Here is a 14,454-nt window from a genome sequence, read left to right on the forward strand (position 1 = left end):
GTGATTGAATTCAGTTTGGTTTTGGTTTGTTTATTATTTTTATAACTTGCTTTGTATTACAACAAGTAGGGAAACTTTCGATAGAAGTTATTTATATTGATGGTATTTTTGCAGAATCCTTGGAATTTACTTTATGTTTCTCAATGTGGTCAATACTGTAGAAACATCACAGGAATAGTTTTTATTTAAACATTATTTATCCTTAAATCTTTCTTTGCTTTTGTGTTCTTTAATTTATAAATTATGGCCTGTAATTTGCAGTCAGCAGCGAAGCGATGGCTGACCATGAAGAAAGCTGCCCACCAATAACTTGCGATTTCTGTGGCCAAAACGTTAGGTGTCTCGATGTGCAATTGACTGTGGCACTGTCCAAAGGGTATCCCCAGCACAGAGCAGCAGTGACATCATCAAGCTGTCTAAGCAGCCAATCACATTGAAGAATTCTCACCGACAGCAAACCAGGAAATAAAAAGGATGATTCAATTCACTTTTTAATTTTTTTTACAGGGAACGAAATAATGTTTGGGACATACACATGGGGTTTAAGGTAGAAGCGGAAATATCATGAACAAACTTTAAAAAGTCAGAAGATTGTGGGTTCAAGTCCCACTCCAGGGACTTGTGCACATCAGTCTAGGCTGATACTCCAGTGCCATGCTGAGGGAGTGCTGCACTGTCGGAGGTGCCGTCTTTCAGATGAGACGTTAAACCGAGGCCCCGTCTGCTCTCTCAGGTGGACGTAAAAGATCCCATGGCACTATTTTGCAGAAGAGCAGGGGAGTTCTCCCCGGTGTCCTGGCCAATATTTATCCCTTAATCAACAGTGGGCACCTGTCACATGATCAAACATTGTCACGTGATTGTATGCCATATGATCAAATGTCACATTATCAAATCTCCAGGAATAGGTCAAACCAGAGGTGGCAACCCTAGTATAAACTGAAACAAAGGTAATGCTATAATCTTGGGGGACTTTAATCTTCATATAGACTGGACAAATCAAATTGGCAAAGGTAGTCTGGAGAACGAGTTCATGGAATGCATTTAGGACAGTTTCCTAGAAGAATATGTCATGGAACCAACCAGGGAACAGGTTCTTTTAGATCTTGTATTGTGTAGTGAGACAGGATTAATTAGCAATCTCATAGTGAAGGAGCCCCTGAGGCAGAGTGATCATAATATGATAACATTTTACATTAATTTTGAGAGTGACTTGTCTAAGTCCGAAACTAGAGTCTTAGGCCTAGAAATTGGGTTGAGGCGCCAAACTGGCGCCAAGTTCGTCTGGGTGCTGATTTTTGCGCTGCATTGGGAGTAATACCGATCGCCAGAAATTCAGTTTCAGAAACCCTCGAAGGACACGGGCCAAGGCTCGAGGCGCTCCGCGTCCCTCTTAGGGCGCTGAAACTGAATATCGCAGCGCAACGTGCCGCAGCGCCACATGCTGTGGCACGGCACGCTGCGGTGCTGCAGGCCTTCCTCCCATTGTTAAGGGGGAGGGGCCTGCAACAGCGCGATCCCCAATCGCGAGTGCCAGCAAAAGAGCCCGGCACCGAGGAGATGTGCCGGGCTCTCGGGAAACAGCCGGCAATGCCACGGGGGGGGGGGGTGTGGGGGGGTGGTCAGGAGGCCGGGGACGGAGGTGCTGGCAGGTGGCCACCGAAAAAGGCGGCCGCCCTGCACCTCCACCTTAACTTGCGCCGCTGTCGGCACAGCAAGGCCCCGTGAACCGGGCGCGGGTAGCGAACGGCGCTACAGCGGCGTTCGCTACCAAATATCGCGAATGGGACGCTAATGGGGCGCTGTGCACACCAATGACGTCATCGGTGGCGGCGCAGCACAACAGGCTAATGCCGCCATTAGCGCCCCTGCTGAATATCACAGGAGGCACAGCCAGTGGCGCTACAGCCACTGACTGCCTCTTTAGGCACTAACAGGTGGCGCTACTCACCCAATTTCTCCTCCTTACACTTAAATAAAGCCAATTACATAGGTATAAGGTGCAAGTTGGCTAAGGTAGATTGGAAAAAAAGATTAAAAGTTATGGCGGTAGATAAACAGTGGCTAGCATTTAAAGAAATATTTCATAATTTTCAACAAAAATACATTCCCGCGAGAAACAAAAACTCCACAGGAAAAGTGATCCTACCGTGGCTAACTAAAGAAGTTAAGGATAGCATTAGATTGAAAGAAGAAGCGTATAATGTTGCAAAGAATAATAGTAAGCCTCAGGATTGGGAGAGTTTCAGAAATGAGCAAAGGTTGACCAAAAAATTGATAATAAGCGAAAATATAGAATATGAGAGAAAAATAGCAAGAAATATAAAAGCAAATTGTAAATGTTTCTACAAGTATGTGGAAAGGAAAGGAGTAGCAAAAGTAAATGTTGGTCCCTTAGAGGCTGAGACAGGAGAAATTATTATGGGGAATAATGAAATGGCAGAAAAATTAAACAAATATTTTGTATCTGTCTTCACAGTAGAAGACACAAAAAACATACCAAAAATGGTGGGGAACCAAGGGTCTAATGAGAGTGAGGAACTTAATGTAATTAATATAAGTAGAGAAAAAGTACTAGAGAAACTAATGGGACTAAAAGCCGACAAATCCCCTGGACATGCGGCCTACATCCTAGGGTTCTAAAAGAGGTGGCTGAAGAGATAGTGGATGCATTGGTTTTGATCTTCCAAAATTCCCTAGATCCTTGAGAGGTCCCACCGCTATTCATGAAAGGAATGAGAGAAAAAACAGGGAACTACAGGCCAGTTGATGTCAGGTCAGTTAGCCTGACATCAATCATCAGGAAAATGCTGGAAATCATTGTTAAGGAAGTGGTATCAAGTCACTTAGAAAATCATAACATGATTCGGCAGAGTCAACATGGTTTTATGAAAGGGAAATCGTGTTTGACAAATTTATTAGTGTTTTTTGAGGATGTAACTAGCAGGGTAGATAAAGGGGAACCAGTGGATGTAATACATTTGAATTTCCAAAAGGCATTCGATAAGGTGCCACATAAAAGATTATTACACAAGATTAGGGCTCATGGGGTTGGGGGTAATATAGTAGCATGGATAGAGTATTCGTTAACGGACAGAAAACAGAGAATAGGGATAAACGGATCTTTTTCAGGTTGGCAGGCTGTAAGTGGTGGGGTGCTGCAAGGATCAGTGTTGGGGCCTCAGCTATTTACAATCTATATTAATGACCTAGATGCAGGGACCGAGTGTAATGTATCCAAGATTGCTGGTGGTACAAAGCTCGGCGGGACAATAAGCTGTGAGGAGAACACAAAGGGCTGGATTTTCTCAATGAGAAGCTTTTGGAGGCGGGGCTGCTGCTTGCCGGCTTTCAATCCCGCCTCCATCACCTTCTGGCCAACCAGCGGGATTTTCCCCTGATAGACCTTATTAAGCCTGCCCAGCGGGCTCAGCAGGCCAATTAGGGGGAAGTCACTGACAGAGCACGTCAGCATATGATGTGCCATCTGTCAAGATTTAATGAAAGAAGAAATGTCATCGTTTGACAGCTCTGTGAAGCTGTCAAACACTGACATTCTGTGCAGTTTGATGAGACCTTGTGTTCAGGACTCATCAAACCTTTCAACTTTGCAGAAATCACCTGGCTGTTGGTTCAGAGGATCCAACAGCCAGTCTGTGAAATCTACAATGGAGATGTCGGGACTCCTGCTCCACAGCGGCTGAAGGCTGTAGGCAGAAACAAAGGTAAGTGAACATTTTCTAATACTTTACACTCACCTTACATACTTACCACTCCACACTTGCACCCATCACTCACCTCTACATTGCACTTTCAGACCCCTCCGACCCCCGCAGACCTCCTACTCGACTGGCGGGGTTCCCTGAGGTCGGGAAGCCTGCACTTAGGATGGAAAAATGGAGCTAATCCTATTTTCTGCCTGTTAACTACCTGTTCATAGGCAGTTAATAGGATTTAATCCCTTTCCCGCCTCGAGGAGATGGGACCCAGGGCAGGACAGATTCCCGCCTTCTGGGGGAGGGTTTTCCACCCGCCCCCAAATTCTGCAACTTTACCGGCAGTCCCGCCTCCAGACCCGCCTCCTCGGGGCTGACAAAATCCAGCCCAAAGAGTCTGCAAAGGGATATAGGTAAACTAAATGAGTGGGCAGTAAGGTGGCAGATGGAGTATAATGTAGGGAAATGTGAGGTTATTCACTTTGGTAGGAAGAATAGAAAAACAGAATATTTTTTAAATGGTGAGAAACTTTCAAATGTTGGTGTTCAGAGAGATTTGGGTGTCCTCGTGCAAGAAACACAGAAAGCTAGCATACAGGTACAGCAAGCAATAAGGAAGGCAAATGGCATGTTGGCCTTTATTGCAAGGGGGTTGGAATATAAGAGTAAGGAAGTCTTGCTACAATTGTACAGGGCCTTGGTGAGACCACCCCTGGAGTACTGGGCACAGTTTTGGTCTCCTTATCTAAGGAAGGATATACTTGCCTTGGAGGCGGTGCAACGAAGGTTCACTAGATTGATTCCTGGGATGAGAGGGCTGTCCTATGATGAGAGATTGTGTAGAATGGGCCTATACTCTCTGGAGTTTAGAAGAATGAGAGGTGATCTCATTGAAACATACAAGATTCTGAAGGGTATTGACAGGATAGATGCTGAGAGAATGTTTCCCCTGGCTGGAGTGTCTAGAACTAGGGGCCATGGGCCTAGAAATTCGGTGGGCTTTGCGCCCAGTTAAGGCCCAAAGAGGGCCTCTGCGCCATTGGAGGAGTTTGTGCTACTAACATCGGGAGACCAGGGCCTTCCTGCAGCCTTAGTGGGGCGCATAAAGGTGGAGGTGCGGCCGGCCGCTTTTTCGGCGGCCGCCTGGCCGCACCTCCCTTCCCGGCCTCCTCCACCACCCCCCCCGCGGCATTGCCGGCTGCTTTCCGCGAGCCCGGCACTTCACCGTGGTGCCGGGCTCATTTGCCGGCACAATCCAGCGGTGATCTCCCCCTTGCAGGCACCTCCTCCTTAAGAGAAGGAGGAGGCCTGCAGTACAGCAGCCTGCCGCACCGCATCGGGTTGCGCAGCGGCTCCTGGAGCGCTGAAATTCACTTTCAGCGCCCCAAGCGGGGGCGGGCACACCCTGGAACAGCGCCCGGTTCTGCCTTGGGGCGCTAAAAGTGAATATGGGATGGGCGCAACTGGCTCCGCGGCCAGCGCAAAATTTTCGGCTCAACCGAGCTGGCGGGGCTATACCCAATTTCTAGGCCATAGTCCCAGGGTAAGGGGTGGGCCATTTAACACTGAGATGAGGAGGAATTTCTTCACTCAGAGGGTTGTGAATCTTTGGAATTCTCTGCCCCAGAGGGCTGTGAATGCTGAGTCTTTGAGTATATTCAAGGCTGAGATCGCTAGATTTCTGGACTCAAGGGGAATCAAGGGATATGGAGATTGGGCGGGAAAGTGGAGTTGAAGTCGATGATCAGCCATGATCCTATTGAATGGCGGAGCAGGCTCAAGGGGCTGTATGGCCTACTCCTGCTCTTACTTCTTATGTTCTTATAGACCAGTTGGGCTATATGGCCCGTTTCTGTGCTGTAATTCTATGTAACTGACTGCTTACCTGAAGTTGCAGGGAGTTGTTTATCTGGAAGGATAAGACACTTTTTCAAACTCTGATACAGGCCTTTGGATTCAGCTATCTTCAGCATTCCTTCACTGCCATCTATTCCATGGAAGTTCTTAAATCCTAGATTACGCAACTGAAGAAAACAGGTAGAAAAAGGTTCATTGCATCTTTAACCTTCCTTCATCACCTCATTTTTATTTTATAAACCTACCCATAAATTGATAAGAATGAGACAGAGTTTGCAGTTCCACCATCTACTTTGCTGATGCTTTACTCAGGAAGAGGTTCTCTCTGGAGCATAGGAACAGGAGTAGGCCACTCAGCCCCTCGAGCCTGTTCTGCTATTTAATTAGATCATGGCTGATCTGTATGTTAACTCCAGCTACTCGACTTTGTTATATAACCCTTAATACCTCGTCAAGCAAAATTCTATCAATCTCAGTCTTTTAAAATTCCTTTATGGGATCAGGGCGTCACTGGCAATGCCAGCATTTATTGCCCATCCCTAGTTGCCCTTGAGAAGGTGGTAGTTGTTATGTTCATTAATAACTAGACATTCTTATTATGAACAGCTAGCTTCTAGCTAGTCATTTATTCAGTACACGTTCTCTAGGTACAGCATCTGTAGAGATTCAGCATGTGTACTTCTGTGTGCAGGCAGCCAGCTTGACTACTGCCTTGTGGGTAGCCTAGTGCATTGTGGGTAGTGTAGTCTTAAACACATACAACTAAATATACAGCTCTATACAGATCTACGGCTCCATCTAGTGTACCACTCTAGAATGACATGTTATTGATCATTACATCCCCCTTTCTTTGAGGTTAACAAAATCAATATCAATCAACTTTCAAGAAAAACGATAAAGATGATATCAGTAACACTTTTGTTAGTGCTCTATAAACATAAACATTTTCACAACAGTCAACACATTTTCAAAGCTATACTTTATACTCAAAGATTAAGTCTATCAGGCTTTTTTACTTCACGTGTGGATCTTCTCAACACAGGTAAGTCTGATGTGTTTTCATGAGATTGTTCTGGTGGTGAATGACAAGATTCAGTTGCGGCATTGTCATCAATCTGCTCTTGGATAGTTTCTTGTGTTTTCAGGAGGGAATGGCGGTTCCTCCTGAGAATCTGTCCTTCCTCAGTTCTAACAGTGTATGACCTTGGTCGTACTTCCTCAAGAACTGTAGCTTTCCTGTTTCATGCATCTGGATCCTCAATCCTGACAACATCATCCCTTGTCAATGGTTTTAGGGTTTTGAATGACTTGTCATAGTATGATTTCTGTCTCAACTTTAACAGTTGAAGTCTCTGTCTCAGTTCCTCACTTTGCTGTTCTTTTGCACAGCAGGGTAGCATGGTGCGCAACTTGCGACCCATTAGTAGTTCAGCAGGTGAAGAACCACAGTCTAAAGGTAAGGCTCGGTAGCTCAGCAGGGCGAGATAAGGATCAGACTTGCTTTCTGTCGCTTTCTTCAGTAGCTGCTTGAGAACTTGAACACCTTTCTCTGCCTTACCATTTGACTGAGCATACAAAGGACTGGATGTGATGTGCTGAAAGTCATACTGTGCTGCAAACTGTTGCCACTCCTTACAGTTGAAGCACGGACCATTGTCGCTAATGGCAATCCTGGGAATTCCATGTCTGGCGAAGATGGATTTCACATGCATTATGACACTGCTTGCTGTGGTGCTTGAGAGCAGTGCCATCTCAGGATAGTTAGAATAGTAGTCAATCACTATTAGATATTCTTTACCATTCAAATGAAAGAGGTCCATACCAACCTTTTGCCAAGGTGCTGTTGGTATGTCAGCTACTATCATTGGTTCCTTTGTTTGTTTGTTTTGGTGTTTCTGACATGTCTCACATTTGCCTATCATGTTCTCAATGTCCTTATTTATGCCAGGCCAATAAACAGTCTCTTGCTCTCCTTTTGCATTTTTCAATTCCGAGGTGTCCCTCATGAATCCTTTTGAGCATGTCTTGATGTAGAGCCTGTGGAATGACTATTCTGTTCTGTTTTAGTAATAGTCCACTTGTGACACTCAATTCTGACCTTATGTGAAAGTATTTTGGACAGGAACCTTTTGGCCAACCATGATGAATGTTCTCTATTACTGTTTGTAACACTGTATCTTTTACTGTTTCTTCTGCTATTTGCTTTGATTTTGTGTCTGACATGGGCAGCGCAGCAGTGACCATACTCACATGAACATCCACGTCTTCTTCAGTAGAGCTCACATGACTCATTGTGGGTGCTCGGGATAGTGCATCTGCTAACACTATGTATTTGCCTGGTGTGTAGATCAGTTCAAAGTCATATCTTTGCAGCTTCATCATGAGTCGTTGAATCCTTGGAGACATCTCATTCAGATTTTTTTTAATGATGGCAACCAGTGGGCTGTGGTCTGTCTCAACTGTGAAGGTGGGAAGTCCATATATGTAGCCATGAAACTTTTCTAGTCCAGCTACCAAGCCTAGATATTCCTTTTCAATCTGGGCATATCGACACTCAGAATCAGTCATAGACCTGGAGGCATAGGCAACAGGCTTCCAATCTTCACCCTCTGCTTGTAGCAAGACCACGCCTAGGCCATCTTTTGATGCATCCGTTGACACTTTGATTCTCTTTGTTGGGTCAAAGAAAGTGAGGACAGGTGTGGTTGTCAGCACTGTTTTGAGGTTCATCCACTCTTGTTCATGTCTTTCTGTCCATGCGAACTCATTTGTTTTATGTAGCAGGTCTTGCAGACAGGTTGTCTTGGCTGACAAGTTAGGAATGAACTTTCCAATGAAGTTTATCATCCCCATGATGCATAGTACTCCTTTTTTGTCAGTGGGTCGGGGCATTTTGAGTATGGCGTTTACTTTTTCCATATCTGGCTCTATTCCTTTACCAGATAGAATATCTCCTAGGAAAGTGACTTCCTGGACGCCAAACTGACACTTGGCTTTGTTGAGCTTCAGTCCATTCCAGCGTATGCTCTGTAGCACTTTAGTCAGTCGCTCATTGTGTTCTTTCAGTGTGGAGCCCCAGATGATGTCATCAACATAGACCCGGACTCCTTCCAGACCTTCAATTATGTGTTCCATCACTCTATGAAAGATTTCAGATGCAGATATTATCCCGAAAGGCATTCTGAGGAAACAATACCTGCCAAATGGTGTGTTGAAGGTACAGTATTTGGTGCTCTCTTCATCCAGTTTTAGTTGCCAAAATCCTTGTGAGGCATCGAGCTTTGTAAAGTATCTGGCACCTGACATTTCACTGGTGATTTCTTCTTGCTTGGGAATCTGGTAGTGTTCACGTTTTATGTTTGCATTTAAGTCCTTTGGATCCATGCATATTCTTAGATCATTGTTCTTTTTCTTTACACATACCATGGAGTTAACCCAGTTTGTTGACTCTTCGACTTTCCAGATGTCATTCTGTCCAGTTCATTCTTGAGCCGGTCATGCAGGGGTGCTGGAACTCTTCATGGAGCATGTACCACTGGCTGAGCATCCTGCTTTAGCCGGATCTTGTAAGTGAATGGTAGAACTCCAAATCCTTTGAACACATCCTGGAAATTATTTACTACAGAATCCACCGAGTCATCTGGTCTGCTTATGGCACAGTTTATACGGTAGACTCTCTTGACCAGTTCTCAGTCTTCACAAGCTTTGTCACCTAGTAGTGAATCAAGTCCTTCAGCCACAACAGAAAACATGAGATGATGCACTTTGTCTTTGACTGTCACTTTAAGTCTGCATACACCTAAGCTATCTATTTTCTGACCATTATAGTTCTTCAGTAGTACTGACTTTTTCTGTATTTTGGGCTTTTCTTTCATGTTTTTAATGTCACTCATACTGATTAAGTTTGCTTTTGCCCCAGTGTCCAGTTTCAATGTAACTAATGCTCCATTTATCTGCAGTGGGATCATCCATTTGTCCTCTTTTACTGCATTAACTTTATGTTCAGCATTGTCCATCCCTGAGGGCTGCACATTTTCTGTATCCTTTTTGATATTGTCACATGACACCATTCGTACAAAAAAGTCTCACTTAAATCAGTGTCCTCAATCACATTAACTCGTTGTCCTTTCTTTGTTTTTACTTTTGAAAAGCATTGTTTGGCAAAGTGATTCTTTCCATGACATTTTGTGCATATTTTTCCAAACGCTGGGCATTGTTTTAACTGGTGTTTGTAACCACAGCGTTTACAATTAAAAATTCCTTCCTCCGATTGCTTTTCATTTCTGTTCTGCCCATGTTTCTTCCCTTTGTAGGACACAGCACTGACAGCAGCACTTACTACAATCACATCATTATTGATTTTACTGAAAGTCTTCGCATGCTGTCAAGCTAGCTCACTGGCTTGGCATATTTTCACAGCATTTTCCAATGTCAGTCCGGTTTCTCTCAACAGACATTCCCTGACCTTTTTATCCTGAATACCAAACACAATCTGGTCATGAATCATGGATGCTTTCAGTTCAGAGTAATTACATGTCTGTGCTTTCAGTTTCAGAGCAGTCACAAAGCTATCAAAAGTCTCATTTTGTTGCTGTGTCCTTGAACGGAACACGTATCTTTCATAGGTTTCATTCCTTTTGGGAGAACAATGTGTATCAAATTTCTTTAGCACATCGTCTAATTTGTTTCTGTTCTCCTCTGGATTAAATACAAATGTATTAAATACCTCTATCGCCTGTGGGCCTGCAACCGTGAGCAGCAACATTATTTTCCTTGTGTCTGACTTCGTACCGAACCCGATGGCAGCAATGTAGAGTTTGAATTGTTGTTTGAAAGTCCACCAATTGTAGTCGACATTTCCCGTGAGATTCAAAAACTCCGGTGGCTTCAAATTCTCCTTGTCGCGTTTCACAATTTTGAGCAGATCTTCACCAATCCTGGTACCATGTTATGTTCATTAATAACTAGACATTCTTATTATGAACAGCTAGCTTCTAGCTAGTCATTTATTCAGTACATGTTCTCTAGGTACAGCATCTGTAGAGATTCAGCATGTGTACTTCTGTGTGCAGGCAGCCATCTTGACTACTGCCTTGTGGGTAGCCTAGTGCATCGTGGGTAGTGTAGTCTTAAACACATACAACTAAATATACAGCTCTATACAGCTCTACAGCTCTATCTAGTGTACCACTCTAGAATGACATGTTATTGATCAGTACAGTGGTGAGCCACCTTCTTGAACTGCTGCAGTCCGTGTGGTGATGGTACTCCCACAGTGCTGTTAGGTAGCGAGATCCAGGATTTTGAACCAGCGATGATGAAGGATCGGCGATATACTTCTAAGTCAGGATGGTGTGTGACTTAGAGGGGAACTTGGAGGTGGTGGTGTTCCCATGAGCCTGCTGCCCTTGTCCTTCTAGGTGGAAGAGGTTGCGGGTTTGGTAGGTGCTGCCGAAGAAGCCTTGGCGAGTTGCTGCAGTGCATCTTGTAGATGGTACACACTGCAGACATGGTACGCCGGTGGTGGAGGGAGTGAATGTTTAAGGTGGTGGATGGGGTGCCAATCAAGCGAGCTGCTTTGTCATGGATGGTGTCGAGCTTCTTCAGTGTTGTTGGAGTTGCACTCATCACACTTCTTGTGCTTTGTAGGTGGTGGAAAGGGTTTGGGGAGTCAGGAGGTGAGACACTCGCCACAGAATACCTAGCCTCTGACCTGCTCTTGTTGCCACAGTACTTATGTGGCTGGTCCAGTTCAGTTTCTGGTTAATGGTGATCCCCCAGGATGTTGATAGTGGGGGATTCGGCGATGGTAATGCCGTTGAATGTCAAGGGGAGGTGGTTAGACTCTCGCTTGTTGGAGATAGTTATTGCCTGGCACTTCTGTGGCGTGAATGTTACCTGCCACTTATCAGCCCAAGCCTGAATGTCGTCCAGGTCTTGTTGCATGCGGGCATGGACTGCTCATTATCTGTGGAGTTGTGAATAGCGCTGAACACTGTGCAGTCATCAGCAAACATCTCCATTTCTGACCTTATGTTGGAAGGAAGGTCATTGATGAAGCAGCTGAAGATGGTTGGGCCTAGGACACTGCCCTGAGGAACTCCTGCAGCGATATCCTGGGGCTGTGATGATTGACCTTAAACCACCACAACCATCTTCCTTTGTGCTAGGTATGACTCCAGCCAGTGGAGTGTTTTCCCCCTGATTCCCACTGACTTCAGTTTTACTAGGGCTCCTTGATGCCAGACTCGGTCAAATGCTGCCTTGATGTCAAGGGCAGTCACTCTCACCTCACCTCTGGAATTCAGCTCCTTTGTCCATGTTTGGACCAAGGCTGTAATGAGGTCGGGAGCCGAGTGGTCTTGGCAGAACCCAAACTGGGCATCAGCGAGCAGGTTATTGGTGAGTAAGTGCCGCTTGATAGCACTGTCGATGACACCTTCCATCATTTTGCTGATGATTGAGAGTAGACCGATGGGGCGGTAATTGGCTGGGTTGGATTTGTCCTGCTTTTTGTGGACAGGACATACCTGGGCAGTTTTCCACATTGTCGGATAGATGCCAGTGTTGTAGCTGTGCTGGAACAGCTTGGCTAGAGGAGCGGCTAGTTCTGGAGCACAAGTCTTCAGCACGATAGCCAGGATATTGTCAGGGCCTTTGCTGTATTCAGTGCACTCAGCCGTTTCTTGATATCACGTGGAGTGAATCGAATTGGCTGAAGACTGGCTTCTGTGATGGTGGGGACCTTGGGAGTAGGCCGATATGGATCATCCACTCGGCACTTCTGGCTGAATTTGTTTGCAAACGCTTCAGCCTTGTCTTTTGCATGGACAGATGCATCTACGACAGGTAGATTGGTGAGGACGAGGTCAAGTAGGATTTTCCCTCGAGTTAGTTCTCTCACCACCTGTCACAGGCCCAGACTGGTGGCTATGTCCTTCAGGACTCAGCCAGCTCGGTCAATAGTGGTACAACTGAGCCACTCTTGGTGATGGACATTGAAGTCCCCCACCCAGAACACATTCTGTGCCCTTGCTACTCTCAGTGCTTCTTCCAAGTGGTGTTCAACATGGGGGAGTACTGATTCATCAGCTGAGGGAGGGCGGTAGGTGGTATTTAGCTGGAGGTTTCCTTGCCCATGCTTGACCTGAAGCTATGAGACTTCATGGGGTCCGGGGTCAATGTTGAGGACTCCCAGGGCCACTCCTTCCTGACTGTATACTACTGTGCCGCCACCCCTGGTACATCTGTCCTGCTGGTGGGACAGGACATACCCAGGGATGGTGATGGAGGAGTTCGGGACATTGCCCGAAAGGTATGATTCTGTGAGTATGACTATGTCAGACTATTGCTTGACTAGTCTGTGGGACAGCTCTCCCAATTTTGGCACAAGCTCCCAGATGTTGGTGAGGAGGACTTTCAGGGTAGACTGGGCTGGGTGTGCCGTTGCCGTGTCCATCGCCGGTGCTGAGGTCGATGCCGGGTGGTCCGTCCGGTTTCATTCTTATTATTTTGTTTCATAGCGGTTAGTTACAACTGAGTGACTTGCTCGGCCATTTCAGAGGGCAGTGAACAGTTAGTTGTGAAATTTTTAATTGACCCCCTTGCCTCAACAGCTTTTTGGGGGAGAGAGTTCCAGATTTCCACTACCCTTAGTGTGAAGAAGTGCTTCACCCCAGAATGGCCGAGCTCTAATTTTAAGGTTCCGCCCCCTTGTTCTGGACTCCACCACCAGATGAGATAGTTTCTCCCCATCTACCCCATCCACTCATTGAATCAACTTAAACACCTCAATTAGATCACCCTTAATCTTCTACACTCAGGTGAATACAAGCCTAGGGGGAGAAATTCGGTTTAGGGTGATAACTTTTAAAAGTTGAAAAAATTGTTCTGTTGTTTTTCAACTTTTAAAAAATTCAGTTTTGCGCTCCAGGAAGGAAGCGGAGGGGTCTGCACAGAATGGGATTAAAATGGAGTGTACTTAAACAGGGTGTTTTATTCGGGAATTTGGAAAGAGTGGGAATTTGGAGAAGAGGGGGAAGGAGTTGCTGCTTTTTGCCTACACTACTTGTAGTGCTTTGTGTTACAGGTAGATATTTAATTTCAGTTCCCTTAACTTAATCTAGATCAAGTAAGTAGTCAGGAAACTACACTAAACTAAGTTACCCAATTACAAATGTAATTAAATAAATCAAGGTCATATAGGGATGGCAGTGCAGGCGGTGTGCCACAACTGCAGCATGTGGGAGTTTGTGGAGAGCATTGTGATCCCGGACAACCACGTTTGCAGTAAGTGCCTGCATCTTGAGCAACTTCAGCTCAGAGTTTTTGAGCTGGAGTCTGAGGTGCAGACATTGCAGGGCATCGGGGTGGGGATAGTTACCTGGACACTTTGATCCAGGAGGCAGTCACACCCCTTAGGTTAGGTACTGGTACAGGTCTGGTTAGTGGTCAGGGACAGGAGGGTGTGACTGCAACTCAGGCAGGTAAGGGGACCCCAGTTGCAGTGCTGGAGGAGCCTCAGCCTTTGCCCTTGTCCAACAGGTATGAGGTTCTTGCTGCCTGTGTGGATGAGGGAAAAGCCTGTAGGATGGATGAGCAAGCTGACCATGGCACCATGGTGCAGGAGGCCATTCAAGTGGGGTGAGTGAAAGGGAATGTAGTTGTGGTAGGGGACAGTATAGTCAGGGGGATAGATACTGTTCTCTGCAGCCGCGACGGAGAGTTCCGAAGGTTGTGTTGCCTGCCCCGGTGCCAGGGTTAAAGACATCCCCTCACGGATGGAGGAGAACTTGGAGTGGGAGGGGGAGGATCCAGTTGTCGTGGTCCACGTATGAACCAATGACATAGATAGAACTAGGAATGAGGTTCTGCTGAGGGA

General features: G+C 45.8%; 1 protein-coding gene across 3 annotated transcripts in view; it reads right to left on the bottom strand.

Annotated features, from left to right (window-relative positions):
* Nucleotides 1-14,454, bottom strand: part of LOC147105365 (methyltransferase-like protein 27) — a 158,789-nt gene that overhangs the window by 71,778 nt on the left and 72,557 nt on the right. For all 3 annotated transcript variants that reach the window (XM_086011656.1, XM_086011658.1, XM_086011657.1), the window contains exon 4: nt 5,602-5,740. In XM_086011656.1, coding sequence (XP_085867782.1) covers nt 5,602-5,740 — 139 coding nt within the window. The remainder of the gene's footprint in view (nt 1-5,601; nt 5,741-14,454) is intronic.

This window comes from Somniosus microcephalus, chromosome 18 (genome assembly GCF_052327205.1).
Source record: "Somniosus microcephalus isolate GS21.2 chromosome 18, FLI_Smic_1.0, whole genome shotgun sequence".
In the NCBI taxonomy this organism is placed as follows: Eukaryota; Metazoa; Chordata; class Chondrichthyes; order Squaliformes; family Somniosidae; genus Somniosus; species Somniosus microcephalus.